At 46.3% G+C, this 26,145-nt stretch overlaps 1 protein-coding gene across 3 annotated transcripts in view; it reads left to right on the top strand.

Moving 5' to 3' along the window:
* THOC3 (THO complex subunit 3) overlaps positions 1-26,145 on the top strand; it is a 75,323-nt gene that overhangs the window by 37,002 nt on the left and 12,176 nt on the right. For 2 of the 3 annotated variants that reach the window (XM_054691069.1, XM_054691070.1), the window contains one exon: positions 25,285-25,441. In XM_054691069.1, the coding sequence (XP_054547044.1) occupies positions 25,285-25,441 (157 nt within the window). Of the gene's footprint in view, positions 1-24,265; positions 24,587-25,284; positions 25,442-26,145 lie in introns of those variants that run through there. The other variant, XM_037500211.2, reaches the window with a different exon arrangement.

Below are 26,145 nucleotides of genomic sequence, written 5' to 3'. Positions count from 1 at the left end.
AGAAGCTACGGATAGCTTCATAGTTGTGTCTTAACCTCTTGTGCCACTAGGGAGGCCCTCACGTGATTTTTTAATGTTCAGAAGATTGCTTAAGCCTTTCTGAATTTTCTGTGTGGTTTTTTTTTTTTTTTTTTTTTTTTTGGTAAAGTACTTTTTTTGTTTCGAAAGACTTAAACCTGTAAGAAGAGTGCAATAACTTTCAAGAATGGAGCAATAAACTCTCACCTAGAGTCACCAATTAATATTTTACATTGCCTCAGTGACTCCATTTTCTTTTATTATTTTTGTTGAAGCATTTGAGACTTATTCGTAGACATTATGACCATTTATCTCTAAATATTTCAGTGTTTCCCCTAAAAACAAGAACATTTAATGTGTGTCCTAATCACCCAGTTGTGGTTTGTGTGGATGGGTTCCCCATATGTAAAGTAACCAACCCATTCCGGGCAGGTTTATGAACGGTTCCAGCAGCCACATGCTCTTCGCCGTTGTTTGTAGTTGCCGCACTCCTCCGTACACGCCACTCCTCCACCCTTGACACCGCACTACCGCCACACCACACTCTGCTGCACCACCCTTATAAATCAGTCTCTTAGCTCAGGTGTACCCACTTCAGGTGCCCGCCATCAGGCATGCATTCAGGATCACAGGGTTCCCTCATCAATCCTGATGGCGGGAGGGCAGAAAAGCCTGATACCTTTTACCTTACCCTACAGTCTACCTCCTCAGGGTTTTCTGCCATATAGTCTACATATATACAATTTTTTAAGCAAACATAAACAGTGCAGCCACGGCCCACAAAAGCAAATACATCACAAAATGACTAAACTCAATTTTCCTAGGGGCGGAAAGACAGAGAAGTTACTGGTACCAGCAACGGGAGATCCCTCCCATCTGGCAATATACATGCTAATTTGGCATCTGAGGACAATATTGTCGCTGGCATCAGTGGCCTTCCAGGTCATGAGTACCACACTCGCTTTGCCAGTGAAGAGGCATCAGTGGGTTCTACATGCAGCAGGAGTGGAGAGCTCATAATGGGCCACAGAGTTATTACAAATGTCCCCTTGTGGATTGCCTGCTGACCTGCCACCCCAGGGTGGGTAACACGCACCCGTGGTGGCCACTGCGCACTCACCCATGGTTTTATCTGTAAATCGGCCTCCAGGCCAAACCCCAAGGGGCTATCAGAGCCACCCACCGCATGTGGGGAGTCTTCACTGTCGAGGGCCATTCCCAGTCCACAGTCTGCCCTGGGTCCACTCCAGTTGGGGCTGGCAATAGGATGTTGCCCTGCTGTCCAAGTCCCAGTTTTAATAAGACGTCTGAAGTCTTTATTTGTAATTGGATGGTAGCAGCTGCACAATGTAGCAATGCCTCCACTGGAACCAGGCCGCCTTTCCTGCTCCTCTCATTCAATGTCTGCAACACCTCCCATAGACGTCGGCTCCACCCGGCCAGCGTCTGAGTGGGGGCAGTGGCTCTTAGTCCTTGCTTCAGCAGGCCATTATACCTCTCTATAATCCCTGCAGCTTTGGGATTATAGGGAGTGTGAAACTTCCATTCAACACCCATGTTCTTGGCCCACTGCTGCACCCGGGCTCCTGTAAAATGAGTCCCTTGATTGCTCTCCACTGCCAGTGGACGTCCATATGCAGCACATAGGCGTGCCAGTGCTGCCAAAACTGCCTTTTGGTCCGCATGTGGAGCAGGGTAAGTTGCCAATAACCCGGTAGCAGTGTCCACACAGGTGACCGCATATTGTTGTCCATTGGAGCAAGGTAGTGGTCCAATGATGTCAATCTGCCAGTGTGTCAAGGGTAACTGCCCCCACAACACCTGGCCTGTAGATGCAAAAGGTCTCCGGGGGTAAGTCCTGGAACATACTACACATGTTTCACATACAGTCTGAATTTCTTTTAAAGTTACAGGTAGACCCCAGGCACGCACAGTGGCCCACATTGTCTTCTGCCCTGCATGGAGCAAGTGTCTGTGTAGCCACTGTGCAACATCCCGCCCTGGAGCAGTTTCAAGCCATTGAACCCGGGCTAGGGTATCTGCCTCATCGTTGCCTGGTGAGGCTAATGGGGCATGTCCTGTGACATGATAAACAGTCACCTGCTTCTGATGCCCCAGATCCCATAAATCTTTCCATAGGGCCTGGCCCCACAATGGCCGATGCATGACTGTCCAGTCATTTAGATTCCACATGGAAATCCACAGTGTCAGACCCCTGTACACAGCCCAACTGTCAGCACAGATTACTAGAGGGGAAGGCTCATGGGCCACCACCATCCATACTGCTCGCAGTTCAGCCCATTGGCTGCTCTGTCCCGCCCCAGTTTCAAACCAAATAGTGTCTGTTTCTGGGTATACAGCCACCGCTGTCCAAGAGGCTGGCTGTCCCCGGCTGGAGCCGTCCGTATACCAGGCCTCTGCTGGAATCGGTGCTCGACCCTCCTTGTAGGGACTAGCTTCAGGTTCGGCTTCTATACAGGTTTCTGAAGTTGGTTCCATACTAACATATGTCACAGGACCAAGAACCTCCCGCAACTCCACCCTTAAGGGGCTAGTTGACAGGGTGCAGCGCTGTTCTAAGTATGCCCCCCACTTCGCCAAAGTGGGCGTTTGAGCAGTACCACTATGGGGCTTTGTTGTCCAGTCCCGTACCCATCCAGCTATTGGGTAAGTGGTTCTCACTGAGACAGGGGCTGTGGCAGTTATACTTTCTATGGCTAGTAAGGCTGCATATACCACAGCTAACTGTTTCTCAATTAAGGAATACCTAACCTCAGCCCCCTTCCAGAGTTGGGACCAGGACCCAATAGGCTGTCGTAGCCTCTCTGATTTCTGCCAGAGTCCCCACCCGAACCCTCCTGAGTAACATGCACATCAAGCTCACAGGGTCGGGCTGGGTCAAAAACCTGCAAGGCCTGAGCAGTCTTTATAGTTCGTTTGGCCATGGCAAATGCTGTGTCTGCCTCAGCTGACCAATCCCACCTGGCTCCCTTACGTATTAACATATACAAGGGTCGTAAGAGCTGGGCCATGTGAGGTATAAATGCCCTCCAGTAACCCAGCAGACCCAGAAAGGCTTGCAGCTGCTTCACTGTGGTTGGAGTGGGGTAAGCTTGAACTTTATCTATCACAGCTTCAGGGATAACCTTTGTCTTACCTGACCAAACAACTCCCAGGAACTTAACTGACAGTCCAGGCCCCTGCAGTTTGCTTTGGTTGATTGCCCAGCCGCATGTTTTCAGGTGTGTTAATAAGAAAGGTACTGCCTTTTCCAGATCTGTAAGAGAGTCACTTGTCAATAAAATATCATCAATATAATGGTATAAACGCACTGAAGATGGCCTTTCCCACCAGGCCAAATCTGCTGCCACCAGCCCATGACACAGAGTAGGGCTGTGCAGGTATCCCTGTGGCAGTACAGTGAATGTCCACTGCCGGCCTTCCCAGGTGAAGGCGAATTGGTCTTGACTTCCTGGGGCTATATCTATCGAAAAAAAAGCATTTGCCAGATCGGCTACAAAATGGTACATTCCCAGCTCGTGGCTCAGACGATCCATCAAATTTGCCACTGAGGGCACTGCAGCATGCAAGGGGGGAACTGCCTTATTCAATTCACGATAATCTACTGTCATTCTCAAAGAGCCATCGGGCTTCCTCACTGGCCACACCGGTGAATTGTAGGGGCTGTGGGCAGTACGCACAATGCCCACTTTCTCCAGCTCTGATATTGTGCCTGTAATTTCTTTGTAGCCTCCGGGCAACCGATATTGCTTGGTATTAGTCACTCGCCTAGGGACTGGCAGTTGTAGGGGCGGATGCTTAGCATGTCCTCTATGTCCTCTCACCACTGCCTTTACCACTTGCACTCTAAGGCAAAACTCTCTGACTGTGGTTTCTAGCCATAAGCCACATAGTACATCCACCTCCAGGATGTACTCCGGGATGGGCGATACATATACTTTATACTCTTTCGGGGGTAATCGCCCAATCCCCAGAGATAGTTTTACTGCTGTCACCTTGACACTCTGGCCTCCACAGCCATCAATATAACAAGTAGACCCATGAAATCTTTCTGGATTTCCATAGAGCAGAGTACATTCTGCTCCTGTGCCTACTAGAGCTAAAACCCTTTGTACGTTAGTCGGGACCAGTGGATGGCAAGCTCCGCATGTGACCTCCGGTCCCCGCCCCTCCCTGTGGACGGGTTCCTTGGCCCTCACCCTATTCAAAAGATATCAGGCCATCACCCGCGGACGGGGTTGGCAGCAAGTGGTCTTCCAGGAGCAGGGCGCGCGCCTGAGGCCTGGGGCTTCCAGGCTCCCCCTGAGCAGCAGTCCTTCTCATGGGTGTGAACCTCTGGTCTTCTCGCAGCTGCTGCCATAATTCCAACAAATATGCATTGGGCTGTGCGTGTATTTTAGTGCCATCTACCCCCGCTCTTATTAAATCCATCCACATTTGGTTACGAGTGACTTTTATAGGTTCTGTGATGCCAAGAGGCTTCCTTGCCCTCCTTGGCATTCCTTTTGACCTTTCAGAAACTACCTGTATTCCTTTCTGAGAGCCGGCTCTCAACTTCGCCCAAGCTGGCTATCATTGTGATGACGTCATGTATGTGATGTCCCACATAGGGTGCTAGTACTGCCATGAGAGATCCAAATGTAGATGAAGGGGCATTCTTTAATACCAAGTCTCTCATCCCTGCTGTGAAACGCTCATTGTCAGGACCACGCGTATTCACATTAAACATGGCCTGCTGCATCCCCAATTCTCGAAGTACCTGAACCAGCTTGGCGTACGTTTGCCATCCGCTTACTGTCTCCGGCACGTCTCCTGTATCAGCCCATACTGTCCGTATGGCAGCCATTATCCACTCCAGGAGGGTGTGGTCGACCTGGCCATAACACCAGCTGTTCTGCAGCCTCTGTCGCAAGGATGGGTGTGAAGTCACAGAGGCCAGTCTCTTCATCTCTTGTGCCGTGCAAATAATCCCATCCACCCCCAGGTCCCATAAACGTAGCAGCCAGGCTGCCAAGGGTTCCCCTGGTTTCTGGCGGAACTGTTTGCCCAAGTCCACCAGTTCCGCCTGGGTGTATGGTCGACAGGTAGTAAATTCCGTCATTTGTGGTGGTCCCGCAGCCAGACCCCCTGGGGCCATGGGTCGCTGCCGCTTCATTTTCTGAGTCACCACTGGATGGGCCCGGAGTATGGGACCAGCCTCCTCCTCCTCTCCAGAGGAGTCTGGCATCTCCAGGGTCGCGGGTTGGTTTGCCACCGCTGGTTGGGACTCAGGCAAAGGTTCAGCCTCCCTCTCCTCCTCTCCTGAGGAGGGGTCTGGCATCTCTGGAGTCACAGGCTGGTTTGCTGCGATTCGGCCAAAGGGCCAGCCTCCCTCTCCTTCCTTCCTGAGACGGAGTCTGGCATCTCCGGAAGGCTGGGTCGGTTTCTCCGAACTTCTTCCTCCAGAATCCTCAAATGTTGTTGTAGTATCCATATTTCTTCTCGCATCTCTTTTCGCATCTCATCCCGTACTTGCTGGATCCTAGGTTGCTTTTTCTGCCTGGACTCTTGCAGAGCTGTAAGAAATACCCATCCAACGGCTCCTGCCACTTCATGGGCACTGCATCCATTCAGGGTTTCTTCTATTTCATACAGGGCTTGTTCCAACTGCCCCGGGGATCCATCTACCTCTGGCCATTCCTGGGGAGGTGCCCACTGGGCGAGGAGGTTGGCCACCGAGTACCATCATCTGCTCGTGGCTGGCCATCCGGCGATCCCTCCCCAGGTTCCAAAGGGTTTCGTCTGTGTAGAGCTGTGCTGCCTCAAACCATCCTACCGACTACGCCAGTTGTAAAGTAACCAACCTATTCTGGGCAGGTTTATGAACGGTTCCAGCAGCCACATGCTCTTCGCCGTGGTTTGTAGTCGCCGCACTCCTCCGTACACGCCACTCCTCCACCCTTGACACCGCACTACCGCCACACCACACTCTGCTGCACCACCCTTATAAATCAGTCTCTTAGCTCAGGTGTACCCACTTCAGGTGCCCGCCATCAGGCATGCATTCAGGATCGCAGGGTTCCCTCATCTATCCTGATGGCGGGAGGGCAGAAAAGCCTGATACCTTTTACCTTACCCTACACCATACATACAAGCAATCCTCAGACACCAACAGGATTTGAGAATTCCACTCAATCCTGACACTGTCTACCCAGAAAAGGCGACAGATTCCACCAGCAAAGAACTCAGTCTCCCAAGACTGCCCTCTACTGCAGATACTGGTTGTGTTATAGGGCAGCCCCAACAGTTGCAAGCCCAGGCTGTGACCTGTGCTTCTAACAGACTTGCTACAAATTCCCACTACCTCTTCTTTGTATTGTTTATTTGCTAGAACAGCTCATAGAACTCAAGTATCTATTTACTCACTCAATTCCAATTTGTTACAAAAAGATGAAAGTAGAAACAGCCAGATGCATATAGGTCAAGCTATGGGGAAAGGGCACAGAGCTTCCATGGCCACTGCAGCATGAGTCTTTCCCAGTAACTCCACATGTTCATCAGCTGGGAAGCCTTCCCTAACCCTGTCGTTTTGGATCTTTGTGGAAGCTTCATTACATAGGCAGGAGTGAGTAACTCATTGGCAGTTCACTCAATCTCCAGGCCCTCTCCCTTCTCTGGAGGTCAGAGTTTGGGACTGAAAGCTGCAACTCTCTAATCACAAGATTATTTCTCCTGGTAACCAGACCCACCCTTAGGTGCTTCCCAAAGTCACCTCATTCACACAAGGAAAGGTACCTGTCTCTCTCTCAACACTTAGGGAATTCCAAACGTTTTAGGAGCTGTGTGTCAGGAATTGTAGGTGAAGACAGTAGATATTCAGATAACCAAAATATATTTTTCATATATACGATATGACATCAGGGGAAAAAATAATAACAATCCAAAAATACAACACAACAAAACAAAAACAGTCAATTATAAACAGGAGACATCCTGCAGGGGAGGAGGAGGGAGAGGGATCAGACTGGGGGTGGGGGGGATGGGGGGAGCACAAGGGGCTGTGGTGATGGTGCACGGGTGCATTGGTGAAGGAAATTCTATGGGGACTACACCTGAGGGGGTGGGGGGAGCAAACGTTGTTTAAAAATGAAGAATGATGTTCAAATTAAAGAGCTTCTGCACAGCAAAAGAGACAATAACAAAAACAAAGAGAAACCCCACCAACTGGGAGAACATTTTTGCACACAATACTAATGATAAAGGACTGATCACAAAAATCTACTAAGAGCTGATGAGACGCAACAACAACAAAGAAAATAATCCAGTGAAAAAATGGGAAGAAGAGCTAAAAAGAAACTTCTCTGAAGAGGAAATGCAAATGGCCAACAGGCATATGAAAAAATGTTCAACATCACTTGTAATCAGGGAAATGCAAATCAAAACTACCATGAGATACCATCTTACACCAGTGAGAATGGCACATATTAAAAAAACTAGCAACAACAAGTGTTGGTGAGGGTGTGGAGAAAAAGGAACTCTCCTGCACTGCTGGTGGGAGTGCAAACTGGTCCAAGCACTATGGAGAGCTGTGTGGAGATTTCTGGACCTACTAAACATAGAGCTTCCATATGATCCAGCAATTCCACTCCTAGGTATTTACCCAAAGGACACAGAAACATCAATTCCAAAGAACACCTGCACCCCTATGTTTATAGCAGCACTATTTACAATAGCTAAGCTTTGGAAACAGCCCAAATGCCCAAAAATAGATGACTGGATCAAGAAGATGTGGTGCATATACACCATGGAAAATTACTCAGCATTCAAAAAAGATAAACACATGCAATTTGCAGCAACATGGATGGCGCTGGAAGGGATCATGCTCAGCGAAATAAGCCAGAAAGAAAAAGAAAAATACTGGATGGTCTCACTCATAGCAGGAATCTAGAAAACTTAAATAAGGGACCAGGAAAATGAATAACTATAAGAAAGTGAAAATCAAAATCAACAAAAAACTATGAACCAGCGACACTTTTTGGGGTGGGGGGTGGGAGGGGAGGGATTGGGGTCAAAATGGGGGGGTTGCAATTGTATGGGGAATATAAAAATAAAATTTATTAAAAAAATGAAGAATGATGTAAAAATATGTAGATAAAATAATTTTACAAAATTTAGTCCATTTAAAAATTATTGACTAAAGTGTAGCTGATCGGGGAATAGAACAATATTCTGCAGATGGTATGTGAATGATGAATGCAGGTATTAAATGATAGATAAGTGGTTTTTTTGGTCAAACCTCAGTATAAATTTTTGCTCTTTCATGTGAGAGTTTTGATACTTTGGCTAGTTGCTCTTATCTTTCACTTATCTATGTGTAAAATGAATGTTAAAATATCTTAAAGAGTCATTGGAAGGAGTAAATGGGGAAATTTACATGTGAATGTGCTGGACTCAAGTTGTGATCCTTAAGTGAATTTACTGGCAAGGATCATCTAAAATGAACATTTGGAGGAGATAACTTGGGTCTTTTCCTAGGAGATCAAAGCCGATGCCTTTTAATATACAGTTCCTCCCTTTTCACATCATTTTCCTTTCAGTTTATCTCTTGAGAAACTCAAACCATTTGACCTATAGAGATTCTCTACATGTGGATTTTGCTGATTCCATACTCTTGGTGTGATTTGCCATGCTCCTCTCTTCTATACTCTTCCTGCAATTTGGCAGCTGTATCTATCTACAGGCTTGATCAGATTTCCTTTTAATCCTCTTGGCAAACTGTAGATGGTGTTGTAAACTTTCATCAGGGGCTTGTAATGTCTATTTGTCTCTCTCTCTCTCTTTTTTTCTCTTTGTCTGTATGCGATGCTTGCAGCTGTTGGTTCTCATTGCTTAGTTGTTAATTTGGTGTTGCAAGATAGTGATGTTGTCATTCCATTATTTCTTTTTATTTGTTGGAATGCTTTTATAAAGACATGTTTCCCCTTATTTTGTTAGTCAATGGTTCATTTTATTTTTAAGGCTGGGCACATGTTTGATTTCTTTGTTTACCAGTTCTCAAGATAAGAAATTTGCTCTCTCACCGCCAAAGATGATTGGTTAATTAACAAGAATATATTATTATCAATTTACATCCTTATATACGACATAGTTGCTGTTTCACTCTATTCTAATTATTTGTATTGAGGTTCAAATTAAGCTTCAGATAAGATTCCTCAGAAGGTGCTCCTGGAAATTATATTCCCTGACTTGTTGCTTATTGCTGATAAAGCTTACTTGTGCCCTTTCCATTTGAAAGTCAATTTTTTTTTTAAAGATTTATTTATTTATTTATACAAGCACTGGGTACACTCAGAAGCGCGGGAGGGTGAGAGAACCCACCAGAGCCAGAGCGGGGAACAGAACAGAGAGAAGGACCGAAGTACACTGCTGAGGGGAGCAGCGGGCGGCAGGAGAGGTCTGCGCACCATGTGGGACCCTCCTCCGGTGGCCGGGGAGCAGCTGGGGACCCAACCGGCGCTGCAGAGGCTGCGGGCAGCTTCGCAACCCAGCGCTCAACCGCTGCGCCACCGGGGAGGCCCTGAAAGTCAATTTTGTTGCATATAAAAATCCTTAACTCACATTTTTTGACCTTGTGTATTATAGATCTATTTCTCCACATTTTTTTTCTGCATAAGTTAAGTGCCCATAAAATGACTGTCAGAATATTTGATGAGAATTGAACTTTTTTCACTTCAAAAACCATCTATTCTTTTCGCCTAGGTGCCCAAGGGCCTTTTGTTTCAAGCCCAGTAATTTTATTAGTACGTGTCTTGATGTGGTTGTTTCTGGGGTCATATGCTCAGGCATGTGGTTTGCTCTTTCAGTATGAAATTTGAAGTCTCTCTCTTTTTTAATTTAAGGAAATCTTTATTGAATTATAGTTTTTTGTTATTTGGTATTTGTTATATTGTTTGCTTTGGTTTCCTTTGGGGTCTCTTACTATCTCCATAGAGTCTCAGTCTTATCACTGTCTTGTTTCTCAGCTACCCAGAGCTGAGGGCTGTGCCATCCATCAAAGCGCATCCTTCCAACTACATCTCTATTGGGTTTGACCCCATGGGAAGTACTTTGCTACCAGAAGTGCATGCTTTGGTCAGTCTCTGGGATGTGGATGACTTGGTGTGGTCTGTGCCTTTTCAAGTAAGCAACAGGCTAGCACTTTCCTTGTTAGATAATTAGATTAATTTCATCATGGGTGAAATTGTGCCTTCTCTTATTCTTTATACTTTGGAATTCTAATGTGTCTTCTTTCCACCCTGTGTTTTAAGCTAGATTGGTCTGTGAGGACCCTCAGTGCAGGGTAAGAAAAAATGTCAGGATTTTCTGCCCTCCTGCCATCAAGATAGATGATGGATCCTTGAGGTCCTGAATGCATGCCTGATGGCAGACACATGGAGTAGGGTGTGAGCAGATGTAGATAGGATTCACCTGGGCTAAGACTGGGCTTTTAAGGGTGACGTCATGAGGACGCCAGTAGAAGCAGAAGCCGAGAGAAGGCTGGAGAGCCCATAGAGTGAGACCTGTTGGGGGCTGGGAGGCCTGCCAGCCCCTCAGCCCCCCAGTACTCCTGCCTGCCATGTACCTGGTAATTCCAATAAAAACCTGCAAAACCACTGAGGACTCTGACTCCTCCTTTACCCAGTCTGCATGGGATCCTAGAAAACCTGCCCTGTGTCCATTCCTGCCCTTACACTCAGTTTTAGCCATGGTGGGAAAAGTCTGGTGTCAATAGCAGACTATTTTATTGATATACTGAAAATATTGCTGACGTGCATACAGGTGACTACACATACTACTTTGATGCGAATTTCGGCATCAGGCATTCTTAAGTGTCACAGGTTTTCCTCTGTAAGTTGCTACTTCACCAGTGTTCATGAATGAGAGGTAATTGTATTCTTTTCTTTAAGGTAAATTTATGTTTAAAATGGTCACTAGCAGGTAACAAAGAACAAAGGGTTTATAAAGAAAATAGCAGGTCTCAAAGAAAATTATTTATGAAAAAAATTTTATTTTAATAACTTTGAATTTTTCCATTATAAAGAAAATTTTTAAATACAAATAGAAGAAAGAAAAGTCCCCTGTGGTGTCATAATCTAGAGATGTCTGTGTATTTCTTTTGATCTTTTTTTTACATATAAACTTTTATATGTATAAACAAATATATCTTACATGTTTTAAGAGAATTATCAAGATGGTTATGCTTCGCTTAAAAAAATCCCTCAAGAGAACTTGAAAATGTGAGGGTATTCATTTTATAAAAGAATGCTCTAAGATTTTTATTTTTCAATGTGACTTGATTGCCTTAGAGGATGTCAGGCTCTTAAAAAGATTTCAATTATACAAAAAAAAATACAAAACAAGCAAGAATTTTGAATTCCTTTTTTTAATGTTATCTACTCTTGAGCTACAACTAACACATTGCTTAGAGGTCCCTATAGTTATGAATGTCTAAACTGAAAAGAAGAAAGACCTCAAATCAATAACTTAACCATTACTTTAAGATACTGGAAAAGAGGAGTAAAGTAAACTTAAAGTTAACTGAAGGAAGGAAATATTAATGAGTAGAGTGGGAATAAATTAAATAGAATAAAAATACAACAGAGAAACTCAGGGAAACCAAAGTTGGTTCTTTGATAAGATAACACAATTGACAAATCTTTTGCTAAATTAACCAAGCATAAAACAGGGAAAATTCAAGATACTAAAATCAGAAATGAAGGTGAAGACATTGCTACTAACATTACAGAAATAAAATAATTATAAGGGAATACTACAAACAATTGTATATTAACAAGTTAGATAAGTGCCGCGGACCAGCACAGCAGTAGATGATGAGGCCACTTCAGGGTTGAGAGAAGCGCGCAGGGTGGTCAGGGCGTCGGTGAAAGAAATGACAAACAGACCCACTTCAAGAGTGAAAATCTGAGTGTAATTTTCTTTGAGTTTGTGACCAGTATATATATGTTTTCCAAAAGCATAGGAACAACGAATATCAATGAAATCAGCTTGCTCATGGGCTCAGCCTATCACCAACAGGGCGGTGATCTACATCTGGACTCAGCCTCATTCCTAAGTAGATGTGCAACAGGGTGGTCCCCAGGAAAGGGGGAGGTTCCAGGTTCCCTGCCCCACCCAAGGGAGGGTGGAGCTGAGCAGGAAGAGGAGAAGCTGCAGAAGAGACTGAGGAAGGAAGGAAGCAGGATGGAGCCAGAAGGAGACCTGGAGGAGGCGCATGGAGCCTAGAGACACGTGAAGAAACTGCGCTTGTCTTTTGGTCGTGGACTGGGTGACACAGATGTGGGTGAGACCCATGGGGAGGTGACAATGGCAGCTTTTATCTTGATGTTGATTTTGCTCTTTTCCTTCCGGGCTTGTCTGGTAGTTTCTGATCCTTTTCTGTGGGTCCCCACTGGAAGATGCTTTAGACTTGTGGCAGGCTTTGGGGCCTTGCTCTGGGCCAATCCCATATGGATGGACTTTTACCCACGAGGGGATGGGTAACTTTGGATGCTTCATTTAGAAACTAGACTCTTGGCCTTACCTGTATTGTTTCCTAGTTTTATTAAAGTTCCTTCCCATTAAAGTCTCCTATGTTTTGTGTTGATGCGGCGGATGGCAGAACCCATTTAGAATAGGCAGGTTTGCGGGGTTTGGGCTGCCCCTCTCCCTGTCCTATAACAGATTGACCATTAGTTTTGTTTTTAAACTATATAATCGCATTTTTTATTAACTACTTTTTTACCTAAACTATATTTTAATTATTACAGGGTTTAGTAATGTTTCATTTGAGTCAGCCTTGTTTTAAGGATTTCATATGATTTTTTAATTAACAAGCAATGACCTTGGGCCTCCCCGGTGGCAACCCAGCGGTTGAGCGCTGGGTTGCGAAGCTGCCCGCGGCCTCTGCGGCGCCGGTTTGATCCCCGGCTGCTCCCCGGCCACCGGAGGAGGGTCCCACATGGTTCGCAGACCTCTCCTGCCGCCCGCTGCTCCCCTCAGCAGTGTACTTCGGTCCTTCTGCCTGCTCTGCTCCCCGCTCTGGCTCTGGTGAATTCTCTCACCCTCCCTTCTGACTGTACCCAGTGCATGTATAAACAAAACAAACAAACAAATAAATAAATAACATGCCTCTATAAAAAAAAACAAAAAACAAAAAACAAAAAAACAAGCAATGACCTTTATAGAAGAAAGAAGGAAGTTTAGAAAGACAATAAGGGATTAAAGTTTGTAGTTCCAGAAAGACAGGATAAAGTTTTTTAGCATTCTTGTAGTGGTTCCTGGTGGTCATTATCTTTTGATAAGCTTCTGTCTTTTCAGGGAACTTCGCTGAACTTCCCCTGCTTCAGGGTGTTTTGCTGTTCTCCCCCTGCGCGCTGGTTGCCCACCCGGACCTAGGGACCGTGGAGAAAGCCATTCCTAAAGGTCACTGCAGGGGGAGGTGCAGCAGGTATGTCTTCAGGGGGTTTTGCTGTTCTCCCCCTGTGCGCTGGTTGCCCAGTTAGCCCTAAAGGTCACTGCAGGGGGAGGTGCAGCAGATAATGTAGATGAAATGGACAGTTTCCTAGAAACATACATTTCTAGATTGTATTTTAGTTAAAATCATATATATATGATACAATTGAGATACATATTTTTTAACAGTATATTATAAGTATTTTCCTACTTAAATCTTAATGTTGGTAAAAGGACAATTAGAGAAATAATAGCTTGGGGAATAATCACACATTATTTCAATGAGTCAAAGAAATAAAAGTTTGGTGAAATATTTGCGAGGCAGTGTGGTTTAGTGGGAAGAGGCTAGGAGACATATAGAACATATTTTTGGATGCTGGCTTCATTACAAGGTGGACCTTAGTTAAATTGCTTATTTATTTATATAATGAGCCACATCTATATATCTATGTAGTGAGTGGCTCCAGAGCCACATCTGGTCAGTCCACACATATCCTACAGTGTGTCCAGTAAACTAGGAGGGATGGTGTTCCTTTGTTATCGTTCTTACTCTTCACTGAGGCCCAAGTATCCTTGTGGCCAGGGGTATAGGGCAGGATGACTCCGTTGATCATGCTGAATATTAAATGTGAGACCTATATGTGTGCCTCGTGGATTACTCCTGTGTGCATGGGGATAGGCTGTGCAGCTGGGGTCCTGGCAGAGGGCCTTGTGTGAGTGATTAGGGAGTTATAGCACAGTCTTGGCCAGAGGCAGTTATATCCAATGAGCCAGATGCAGTTAGTTCCAAGGAGAGTAGACGAAGCCAAAATCAGACTAAGCGCCCCTCAGCAGTGTGGAGTCCCAGAAAGGAAACAGGAAGAGGCCAGTTCTGGGAGGTCCAGAGGAATGTGTGCTTGTGGGGTGTGTGTGGATGTGTGTGTGTGTGTGTATGTTACTCAACTAGTTGGGATGTAACATGTGGGTGAGCTCAGTTTAGAAAAACCAGGAAGGGGTAGATACACCGTTGAGCCCTTTCCAGTTTCAAAGATGTTCTTCCAAAGGATTTTAGTCATATAACTGAATACAAAATGTCTACCTTATTTGAATGAAAATAAACAAACAAACAACCAAACCTATTCACTTAATTCAAGGTAAGCCCTCTTTTTCAAAGGGCGGTAGAGGTCACATATATAGAAACGTCTTGCACATTGAGAAATTCCTATATGTCGGTGCATATTCCTATATGTACCCCTCCCACCCTAGGGTACAGTGGAAATAACACTGACTTCATACTTGACCAGAACTGAATTTGAATCCTGGCTCCACCTGTGTTGATCTGAATCACTTTCCTCATCCATAAATGGGGATGATGAATTCTCTTCTCCTCAGGTTGTTAGGGCACCCCCACAGGAGACAGGCTTCAGACCTCCTTCCCCAGGGGGCAGGGCAGCTTCTAAGGAGCACACAGGTCCTGGCCACAGGGAGGCAGCACAGGCCATCAGCTTGCTTGACACTCAAACCTCAGGGCTGAGCCAGCTGGGCTCATCATTCCAGGGATGGGTACTGGGAAGGGAGGAGGCTTATCCACCACGTGGGCATGGTGGGAGGCTGGGAGGAGCACTTGACATCTGCCTGTCTGTTTGGGCCCCTGCTGGATACGTGTGTGCATGTGAACAAGTGGAGCCTGTCAGAACTGTGGCCTGCAGAGGGGAAGTGGTGAGGAGGAGGGTGAAGCTCTTGTTAGCTGAGGCTGCTGGGGAGGGATGGTGAGGAGGTGGGTTCAGGGCCAGTCTTGAAAGCAGAGGAGGTGACTGGGGCAGAGGAAAGGTGAGGAGGGTGCTGCGGCCTGGAACAGGGCTGAGGTGGTGACTGTGAGGTGGAATATGGAGATGGTCAGGTGGATAGTGATATGGGGCTGGAGAGAGAGGGAGGATAGAAGTCACACTCTGAATAATTTTAGTTTGGACTCATTGGTAATGTGACCTGATGAAAGGGAAAAGTTAGATAGACTTGGGTTCAAATCCTTGTTCTGGAAGAATCTGACTAAATATTTCACTTCTATGATTTTTCTTACCCTTAAAATATATATAGTTATAGCTTGGCTCATGAGGCTTAGGTGAGGATGGATGATGTACAGGGCTTAGAGTCTGGAAGCTGGACCCCAAGGGACTCAGTTTTGGTCTTGGTGAGGAAAGAATTCAATGTTGAGGCCAGAGTTAGGCAGAAAAACAAGAAATTTATTGTCAGATAAGAAGGACAGGAAAGCTCTCTGAGCAGAGGTGGATCCTGAGTGGGTAGCTTGAGGGGGCTTCAAGAAGCAGAGTTTATATGAGTATGGAAAGCATGGGGTGGGGGTTCAGGCTTTGGGTGCCTCCGAGTGTGTCTCTTGTTGGTTGGTTGAGGCCTGCTGTGTCTCCCAGGTTACAGAGGCCCACTGGGTCTCCCAGGTTACTCGGTCTGTTTTCCTGGAACAAGATTTTGTCCGTGTCTTTGGCATTGTATAGGGTTGTTTTTTGAACATTCAGTTTTTACTGGGTTGGGGCACCCTGACTCTACCTGACTAGCTGCCTGCCCAGCCTTACTTCCTCGTTCAAATTGACATATGTAAAATGTCTGATACATTGTGAATGTTCCTGAAACTGCAGCTATCGTAGGTATTAATATTGTATTTGTGCTATGTAAACCTTCTTACCTTATGAGACTTTCACCATCTCCCATGTTAATCGCATTATGTGCAAAAGGGAGTGTGTTACAGAATTGTAAATAATTCTATATAATTCTAATTGTAAATAATCTAGCCTTCAAAAAAAAAAAAGGAGGAGGAATTGGGCAAGGAATATTTAAGATTTAGTTTTTAGTTTCTCTTTACAGAGCTAAGACCCATTGTTAGTACCTGGGACATTAAATTCAAAACTTCAGAAAATGATTAGAAATCTACTATCATGCTTGCATTTTTGCTCAAATAGAGTCACAGTATGTTGAGCTTTAGGGCGTCCAGCACCTCAGCATTCCCTTCCCACTCCCCAGGAAGAGTAGGCAGAGCATGGAAACGTGCCCACCAGACCAGCGATGTCACAGCGACAGTCACTGGCACAGCTTGTGTGGCGGCAACACCACCACGCCCCTCTTCTGATAATTAGTTAATTACTCTTGGGATTGCCAAGAACATGTTGCTCAAGTCCCCTCGTTTCCTTGGCCCCTCCTGGTGAGGGGACTGGAATGCAGGCGAGGCAGTGGCATAGATGCAGCCACATCTGCCCAGACATCTAAGGATGTCCCGAGGACCCCTGGGGACCTGGGCTGGGCAAAGGCCGATCTACCTGGTCGTCAGCTGTGCCCAGAGTGGGGACTGAAGTCGACTGGGGAAACGCTTCTCTCCTGAAATGAGGTCTCACCATGGAGTTCAGACTGCAGGGACCAGACCTGGGATTATTGAGCAGTCATGACCCGTGTCTCCTCCAAAAGGGAGGCTGAAGTGCTTTGTTGAACATGTTGCAGAGAGCAAGCCTCCCGCCCTCTTTGTAGAAAGGAATCTTGGTTGCACTTGTACTTCCCAGACATGGGACTCTCCTCTGAGGATGGGCTTTGTACAGGGGAGAGGGAAGAGCAGACTAGCGGCCTAGCGGGCCCACTTGGCAGTGAAACTGAGGTTCCTGGGGGGTAGGGCACTGGTCAAAGGGTCAGTGGATGAGTTGGAAGCCCATGTTCTTCCACAGTGTCGTGCCCTGCACATGTGTCTCCAAGCCCAGCTGTTCAGACCATGCAGGGTGTAGTGGAAGCACAGCCACAGACGCCCAGGCCTGGGGGCCTGAGGAGTGGCTGACACCCACACTGGGTGTCTCTGGTGCTCTGTGGCAAGGCTGTGGCCATGCTGATGGGCAGAAACCCGAGAAGAGAAGGCATGGCTTGGTGAACTGAAGGGAAGTAACATAGGAAGGGCAGTTAGGTTGATTCATTCCACCAGTCACTACCATGTTCCCTGTCCAGTCCTGGACTGGGTGCTGAGGGTGCACATGGGAAGACCAGCCAGTCTCTGCTCCAGGAGCCCATAGTCTGGTGTGGAGAAGGTGACAGTGCAGCATGATGATGGTTTTATAAAAGAGTAAGTCAGATGGAGTCTCTCCCATGCTGGAAATTTGGCAGTGGCTTCCAAGGAAATTTTCTTCAGCTCTTTTTCAGCATTCAGCTTTTAATTAAAATGGTACTCCCCTTCTCCTCCTTTTTTCATTTAAAAATAACATCATTATTGTGCACATACTGTGATAGGTCAAACAATGGCCCCCAAAGATACCTACATTCCAATACCTGAACCTGTGAACATGTTGACTTAGCTGGTGAAAGTGACTTTGTCTATATGAGTAAATCAGTGATCTAGATATGGAGCGTTATCCAGATATCCATGAGGATCCAGTGTACTAATAAGTTTTGAGATCTTCTAAGAAGGAGGCAGAGGGTTGAGAGTAGTAAAGGGAAATTTGACTTTGGAACTAGAGGTTTAAGAGACAAACTTGTAACATGGGGAAGGGGCATCGTAAGGAATTTAGGCAGCTGTGAAACACCAGGAAACAGATTCTCCCTTAGGTTTTCAGAAGGAACACAGCCCTACAACACCTCTATTCTAGACTTTTGGCCCATTGGTTGCAAAAGAACAAATTGGTGTTTGAAGTCACTGAATTTGTGGTAATTTGTTACAGTAGCACAGGGAAACTAATGTGCATACTTACAATTGAGTGGATTTCCCAACTTGAGCCACTCACTGATGACTAGGACCTGGAGGTCTGAGGACCCCGAGGGCTATTGATTCTTATCTCAATGAGGAAAGAATTCAGCTTTGAGACCAGAGTTATCAGAAAAGCAAGCGATTTATTGACAGATAACAAGAAGGACAGGAAAACTCTGAGCAGGGAGGGATCCTGAAAGGGTTGCCACCGAGGGTGCAAGAAGCATGTGTTTATGTGGGTATAGTGGGCAAAGAATGGGGTTCTGCCATTGGGTGTCTCAGCATTGTGTCTTTTGCTGATTGGTTGGGGCAGGTTGGGTCTCCTAGGCGACTGAGCACCACAGAGTCTTCCAGGTTACCTGGCATGCTTTTCAGAATTGAGCTTTGGTATGTTGCTTTAGCATTTTGTTATTGTGTTGGTATTCTGAACATTCCAGTTTTAGTTGGGTTGGGGGCACCCTGACTCCAACTGATTGTTTCTCAATCAGATTCATATGTGGGCTTGGGGCACCCTATTTGTATGCATTTCCTAACTTCATCATTCACCATCACCTCAATCGCTTTTAGGACATTTTATCACCTTCCTCAAAAAAACCCACAAAAATAAAAAAACCCAACAGCAGTTACTCCTCTTTTCCACATGGCTGTAGGTAAGTTTTCTAACCTTTGTGCCTCTGTCTACAGGAGGCTACCCACTTCCAAATTTTGGTAAGGATTCAATGAAACAGTGTAAGCCTGCAATCAACATTCAGTTAATCATGTTCATTAATAGCAGTGAGGAGGCTGTAGCAGAAGTGCAAGGGAGAGGAAAAGGGGTAGCTGGACCAGGACAGTAGCTGAGAAGAGGGGCTGGTTTCTCCTAGAAGCTCCAGACCCTGTGATTCTCCCTCACTGGTGAAGTTTCACCCCTTTCCATCCAGTCTGGGAACTGTTAAAACCTGTCTGTGGGCCCCTATCTGGCCACTAGAGGGAGGCATGGCTTATAGGAAAGGTGGCAGGCTGGAAGGCTGGAGCTGTGTGTGCATTCAGCCTTTGTTCCTGTTCTGAAGCCTAATTGTGTATTTGCATCAAATTGCCCCCTCCTCCTTGTTCTGTGTATTCACCAACAGTTTTAGGAAATACTTCACATTGCAGAGCACCTCTGAAATTCTGTTCCATCTGTGGCATGGGATTAGTCATGGCTAAAGCTTCTCGCTTTCTGGCAGCTGTGTTTATTTCTCAAGGTCCTAAGTGACTGGAGAACATGGGGGACTATGCCCTGCAGCTGAGCAGAGACTAGGATGGACCACAGTTGCTCTCCTGCCAGTTCAAAACATGGGGCCTCTTCCAACTTGCATTCTTTCCTTGCTCCCCAGGGCATATAAGTTTCACCCAAATCACATGGATTCAGGTGGTGGGATATGATGGGTGACTCCCCCAAGAAAACTCAGATGCTGGCACTGGAGGAAGGAAGAATGGATGTTTAGGCAAAACCCGCAGGTGTCCACTACAACTGCAGGTGGGTCTGCCACTTGCAAGCTACCAGTTAAGAGCCCTGGCTTGGGACTCGGGTTCCCAGGGATGGAATCCCAGCTGAGCCACTTACAAGTCATGTCACCATCACTGGGCCACTTCACCATCAACCCCAGCTCAGTGTGTCAGTGCACAAAACAGGAGTGGTGGCCCAGCATCACAGGCTCCAAGCAGTGTGAAAGCACATTGAGGGGAGCCAGCCCGTGTCACTGCCAAATGGGTGTGGCATGAAGTCTCAAGTCCCACTTGTCACCTGACCAGTTCCAGGCCAGCCACCCACAGACAGGCAGCCCAAGTGCCCAGGGTTCAGATCCCCAGTCTGCCACTTGCTACCTTTTCCTCCTCTGTGCGTGAAGGTGATCACTGCTGCCTCCCGGGGTTGTTGGGACAAGTGACGAGGTGATACGCAGACAGTGCCTGGAACATATGGCCTGTAACTCAGGATAGATGTGTTCTCAGTACAGTGATGACTGCAGAGCACGTTGGGAGTCTGGGTGGGGGCTCTGGGGGCACAGACCACGTGCTCTGTGAACAAGCAGCCATCCTCTGGACAGAGTGTGCATTTGGCCAGCAGCCAAGGGCCTGCAAGGCTTTGTGTGCCTGGCCCTGCTTTCCTTTCAACTTGGGGTGGTGCAGCCTCACAGAGGTTCATGTTTCACTCTTAATTACCCCTCAGGCTCTGCTATCAGCCTGTCTTTCATTCCCACCAGGAAGCTTTTAGCCAGACAGTTTGAACAGAATCTCATCTGGAGTGTGTTAACTTTTCTCCCTGGTTGCTGGCAGAGATCTGGGATCAGCTTTGCATTAGGACACGTTGTAAGTAAACAGACATTTGCTCAAATGTGGCCCCTCCTCCCATCCCATAGCCTTATCTTTAGATTTGAGCAGCTTCCAGTCAGGGAACATGAGAGTATTTGGAAAAGACCTTAGACATCATTTAATCCAGTTTACCCATTCTGTACAACTGTAAGTTGAAATGTTTGGTTAAGTTGTTCATAAAGTTGCATATGCATAGAAATATCTGGTGGATGGAGATAGAGCTAGAAATCGGGTCTTCTGACTCTCAGTTCAAAACATTTTCCACACTAATCCAGGGCCTCAACCCTTCATTCATTCCTTCACAAAAAAATGAACTGAGCCTCTAACCACCTATGTATGCTTCTTTTTGTTGTCACTGGAGAAACAGAGATAAACAAGAAAGGATCTGCCCTTGAAGGGCTTATGAACGCTTCATGTATTTGTCCACCTATTTAAATGCATCTTCATTCATCCATCTCTCCAAAGTGTTTCCATCTGTCTTTTCTCCTGCCCCTACCTCATTCCCTCTTCCTTCATCTTTCTTTTTTTGGTTTTTCTGTCTGTTCATTTCACCATTGATTTGTCCACAAATCTATTCATTTTTCTATCCGTCTATTTAACCTACTACCCATCTATTAGCTGTTCCCTTTTCCATCAGTTTATTTGTTTCGATTCATCCACTTGTACCTTCAGCCTTTTTATAATCCTTCATCCTGTTTACTAAAGTTGATAACTTTGTTGGGTGTAGGAAAATGGATTATCCTTGTTCTTAGGTATTATGGAAATATTTAGGGGTAAGAGAGTGATATATGCAACTTACCCTTAAGTGGTTAGGCAAAAAGAGTATATGCATACAGAGGAGATGGAACAAAATGCTAAAACCTGGTAAATTTGGGCCATAGGACTAGCAATGCTCTTCTATTCTTGCAACTTTTCTGTAAGTTTAAATTTCCCCCGATTCCCAGATAGCAGACTTTAAAAAATGGCCCATTCTTCTGTTCCCCTGAATATTACCTCTCCTTTGAGATCACTGATTTCAGTTTCATGTAAGTAGGCATTGCTATTTCAACTTCAAAACAATTAAATCAGGCTTGTGCCCACAAAGAGCTGTGGGAGATATGTATCAGAATTGAAGTTCTGACATTTGTGTTTACAAATATATAAGGAGCACAAGGGAAAATGAAATAAAAATATACACAACATACAAAATGAATATGGAAACACAGAATCATATTTATAACATGGAAGTTTCAAATACTAAGAATCTAAGAGTATAGATTTTGGAGTCAATAACACAAATTCTAATCTTTGCTCTGTCATACACAAGCCATTTGAATTGGAGCAGGACTTTTTTTTTTTTTTTTAAAGATTTATTTATTTATTTATGCAAGCACTGGGTACAGTCAGAAGCGCGGGAGGGTGAGAGAATTCACCAGAGCCAGAGCGGGGAGCAGAACAGGCAGAGTGAGGAAATACACTGCTGAGGGGAGCAGCGGTGCGGCAGGAGAGGTCTGCGCGCCATGTGGGACCCTCACAGGTGGCCGGGGATCGAACCGGCACTGCAGAGGCTGCTGGCAGCTTCACAGCCCAGCGCTCAACCACTGCGCCACCAGGGGAGGCCCTGGAGCAGGACATTTTAACTTTCTTTTTTAGTTTCCTTAGGGGATATAAATCTCAGTGTAGGCAGGAAAAAAAAATGCTAACATGAAGAGAATGCCTGAAAATGAAAGTTAAGGAGGGAAAACTAGACACCTAAGAATCTCCTAACCCAAGGTTTTAGTGACTCCTTTGGTGTTCTTGGTATTGTTCTGGAATTTAAAAGGCTTTTTGAAGTCTCTAAGAATTTCTAATTGCAGTGAGGCCAAGAAGGGAATTGGGAACAGAAAAGGGCTTCATTTCTCAAAGCCCATCTCAGAGGCACTGTACTGTACAGGTGGACTCATTAGTATTAAGGACCTTCTGTCATTCTCCTGATGGAAATGTAGGTTGTTAGAACCTCTTCATAGTGTTTTGCAATATTCAAATAAAAAACTTATGTGCACAATGAGGTTTGTGTGGGGCTGTTTGCTGTATTGTTCTTTTTTTTTTTTTCCCCAAAGATTTATTTATTTATGCATACAAGAACTGGGGTATAGGCCAGAGGTGCGGTGGTGGGGTGGTGGTGGTGGAGATGAGAGGATTCACCAGAGACAGAGTGGGGAGCATAACAGGTATATCTACTGAAATACAGTGCTGAGGGGAGCAGCGGGGGAGTCCAGAGAGGTCTCCTGCGCCATGTGAGTTGCTCCCTCTCTGGCCTGGGATGGAACTCAAACTCGTGCTACAGTGGCTGTGGACAGCTTGACAGAGCTGTGTCTTTAACCCCTGGGCCACCAGGGAAGCCCTTGTGTTGTTCTTAAAACAAGCTTTGATGGACACCAATGTCCATCCAAGGGACCGGTTGAATAATGTGTTACATGTTCATATAATTAAAGACCACATCCTTGAAGAAGCATTAGACATCTGCATCCACTGATAAATTATTTATGTATGTTTGCCACAGAAAGCAAGTTATAAAAGGGATGCTACCATTTTGGGGGGGCTTGAGGGAAGGGTCATACACCTCTCCCAAGGTGCATATTTACCCTATTTCTGGATGGTCACAGAAATTTAACAGCATTTTCTGGGAAAGGAACATTTAGGGATATAGGAGAGAGGGAACCTCTTCTCACTCTATTCCCTTTTGTATTTTGTACATTTGTCACCAATTGTATGTGTTGCCTTTTTAATAAGATTTGTTTTTAAATAAATTCCCAGCCACCTTCCCAGCACCAAAACCCATCCCCTGCTCACAGCCCTTTTCCAGAGCCATGGCTGGGAGAAGCTCACCAGTAGTTTCTTCAGCCAGTAGCTCTTGTGGTTTAAGGCAGGCTGTGAAGGGTGGGAAATAATCCAAGATAGGTGACCCAGGGGATAGTTACTGTATCTTTCATATAATTGCATGCATTTAAGGTTTTTTTTTTATTGTAGTCTCTCTCATTCTCTATTAGTATGCGTGCATGACATATATTGTTCCCATTCACTTATTTTAGTTATTTATTTATTTTAAAAGATTTATTTATTTATTTATACAAGCACTGGGTACAGTCAGAAGTGCGGGAGGGTGAGAGAATTCACCAGAGCCAGAGCGGGGAGCAGAGCAGGCAGAAGGACCGAAGTACACTGCTGAGGGGAGCAGCGGGCGGCAGGAGAGGTCTGTGCGCCATGTGGGACCCTCACTGGTGGTCGGGGAGCAGCCGGGGATCGAACCCGCGCTGCAGAGGCTGCGGGCAGTTTGGCAACCCAGCGCTCAACCGCTGTGCCACCAGGGAGGTCCGCATTTAAGGTTTTTAAAGATTTGCTTATTAAGAAAAACCCCCAGGCCCTACTCAACAGCCCCTACCTCCTCCACAAACCTCTAGCCTCGAGCTTCTCCAGCCAGAAACTTAACTGACGGGGAACCGAGGTTTAGAAGACTAGCGTTGGTTTCTTTCAACTAAACAGCGATACACACATATATCCTTCAGGAAGTAGGTTAGGGGAAAATAACCCCCCCTCCCCCCATATCCACAGAATCTTATACTCTGAAGGAAATTTAAAGCAGAGCATTACCATTTGAATAGAAAAAAAGAGCGCGCACATTGCATGCCGGGATTTGTAGTCCCTCTACAGTGCGGCTGCGCAGGGAGCGGCTGCTCCACGGGGCGCATGCGTGCGGCGGCGGCGGCAGGCCTGACTGCCCCGGGGGTCGGTGGCGTGCTGGCGTCTGGGACGTCGGCTATGGCTGTCCCCGCGGCGGCCATGGGGCCTTCTGCACTGGGTCAGAGCGGTCCCGGCTCGATGGCCCCCTGGTGCTCAGTGACGAGTGGGCCGACGCGCTACGTGCTCGGGATGCAGGAGCTGTTCCGGGGCCACAGCAAGACGCGCGAGTTCCCGGCGCACAGCGCCAAGGTGCACTCAGTGGCCTGGAGCTGCGACGGGCGTCGCCTGGCCTCGGGGTCCTTCGACAAGACCGCTAGCGTCTTCTTGCTGGAGAAGGACCGGTTGGTGAGCTGCCAGGGCCTAGCCCAGGCCAGGGAGGGGGCAGTGGAGAAATGGGTGGAGGCCAGGAACAGTGAGGAGGGGGTGTGGTGCGAGGAGGAATGTGGAGATGACGAGCGGACTGCGGTTGTGGTGGTGAGAGGTGAGAATGGGTGTGTGGAGAGGGAGCAGTGGTGGAACCGAGGGAGGTGGGGTCTGTAGGGAGGGGAGCAGTAAGGAGGTGTGAAGATAAGGGGAGTGGAGGCGAGGAGCTGGTGAAAACTGGTGGTGTGGAGGATGGGCGGGACTGGGGTGAGGTGGTTGTGGGAGTGGTAGGAAGGGATTGGGTGGTGGTGGTGAGTTCCTGGGGACAGTGGTGGTGGCGCCTCCCTGGGGTAGTGAGGATGGCCTTTGTGAAAAAGTAGGAGCTCCTGTGGGAGTGAGCAGATGGGCTGGCAAGTTAGGGTGGAAAACCAGAAAGGAGGAGAAAGGCCAGGGAGGACAAAGGAGTAAGGGCATTGTGGAATCCTGACTCCAGGAGTGGTCTGGGAGGAAGGGAGGGGAGATACTGGGTGAGTTTTGTGGAAGAGGTTTGGAAGGACTGGATTTTTTGAAATTATCTGGATCTTTGTTGATCACAAGTAATTTTGTTTGAATAGAGTTAAGAAGTTTCATACTGCAGCCCTTATGTATCTGTAAAGTGCATCTGAATTCTGTTCTTTCAGGTCAAAGAAAACAATTATCGAGGACATGGGGACAGTGTGGACCAGCTTTGTTGGCATCCAAGTAATCCTGACCTCTTTGTCACAGCATCTGGAGACAAAACCATTCGCATCTGGGATGTGAGGACTACAAAATGCATTGCCACTGTGAACACTAAAGGTGATTATTCAAAGAGAGGGCAATAGAAAGAACAATTACTTATAGCCATTCAACAAGCATTTTCCAGATAACTTTTCTGTGCATAGCCCTGTACTAGATATGAAACATCCTGAGCTGAATAAGACAGTTTGCAGCTCCCCGGATCTCATAGTTTAGTGCAGCGAGAGAGACTTATGCATAAAAAACCTGAGCATAATAAGACATTGCTCATTTTACAGTGGAGAGATCTACAAGGTGGATATCTAGAATGGTATGCTTAAGAAATGCTTAAGTTTGGCTAGAGGAGACAGCAAAGGCCTCATAGAATTTGAGCAAATTCTTGCAGTAACCACAAGGATTTAGTGGTCAGGGTGCAGCAGGTTGGTGGAAGAGGGCAGCTCTTGGAGGTAAGAGCATGTCCAAAGGCATGGAGAATTTGGGAAGCTGTCAGAGACTGGAATGGATATGACCTTGGTGATTTGGGAGAAAATGATATGGAAATTGCATAGTACGTTTATAGACTGTTCTTCACCAGCTGTTTTCTCCTAAATCTTTTTTTTTTTTTTAAGATTTATTTATTTATGCATACAGGAACTGGGATACAGGCCACAGGTGTTGGGGGAGGGGCGGTGGGAGGATTCACCAGAGACAGAGTGGGGAACAGAACAAGCAGATTGACTGAAATACACTGCTTAGGAGAGCAGTGGACCCGTCAGGAGAGGTCT

Source organism: Talpa occidentalis, unplaced genomic scaffold (genome assembly GCF_014898055.3).
Source record: "Talpa occidentalis isolate TD23 unplaced genomic scaffold, MPIMG_talOcc4v2.1 talOcc4.9, whole genome shotgun sequence".
Classification (NCBI taxonomy): domain Eukaryota; kingdom Metazoa; phylum Chordata; class Mammalia; order Eulipotyphla; family Talpidae; genus Talpa; species Talpa occidentalis.
The sequence above is the reverse complement of the archived record's forward strand: the minus strand, read 5'-3'. Positions and strand labels throughout refer to the sequence as shown.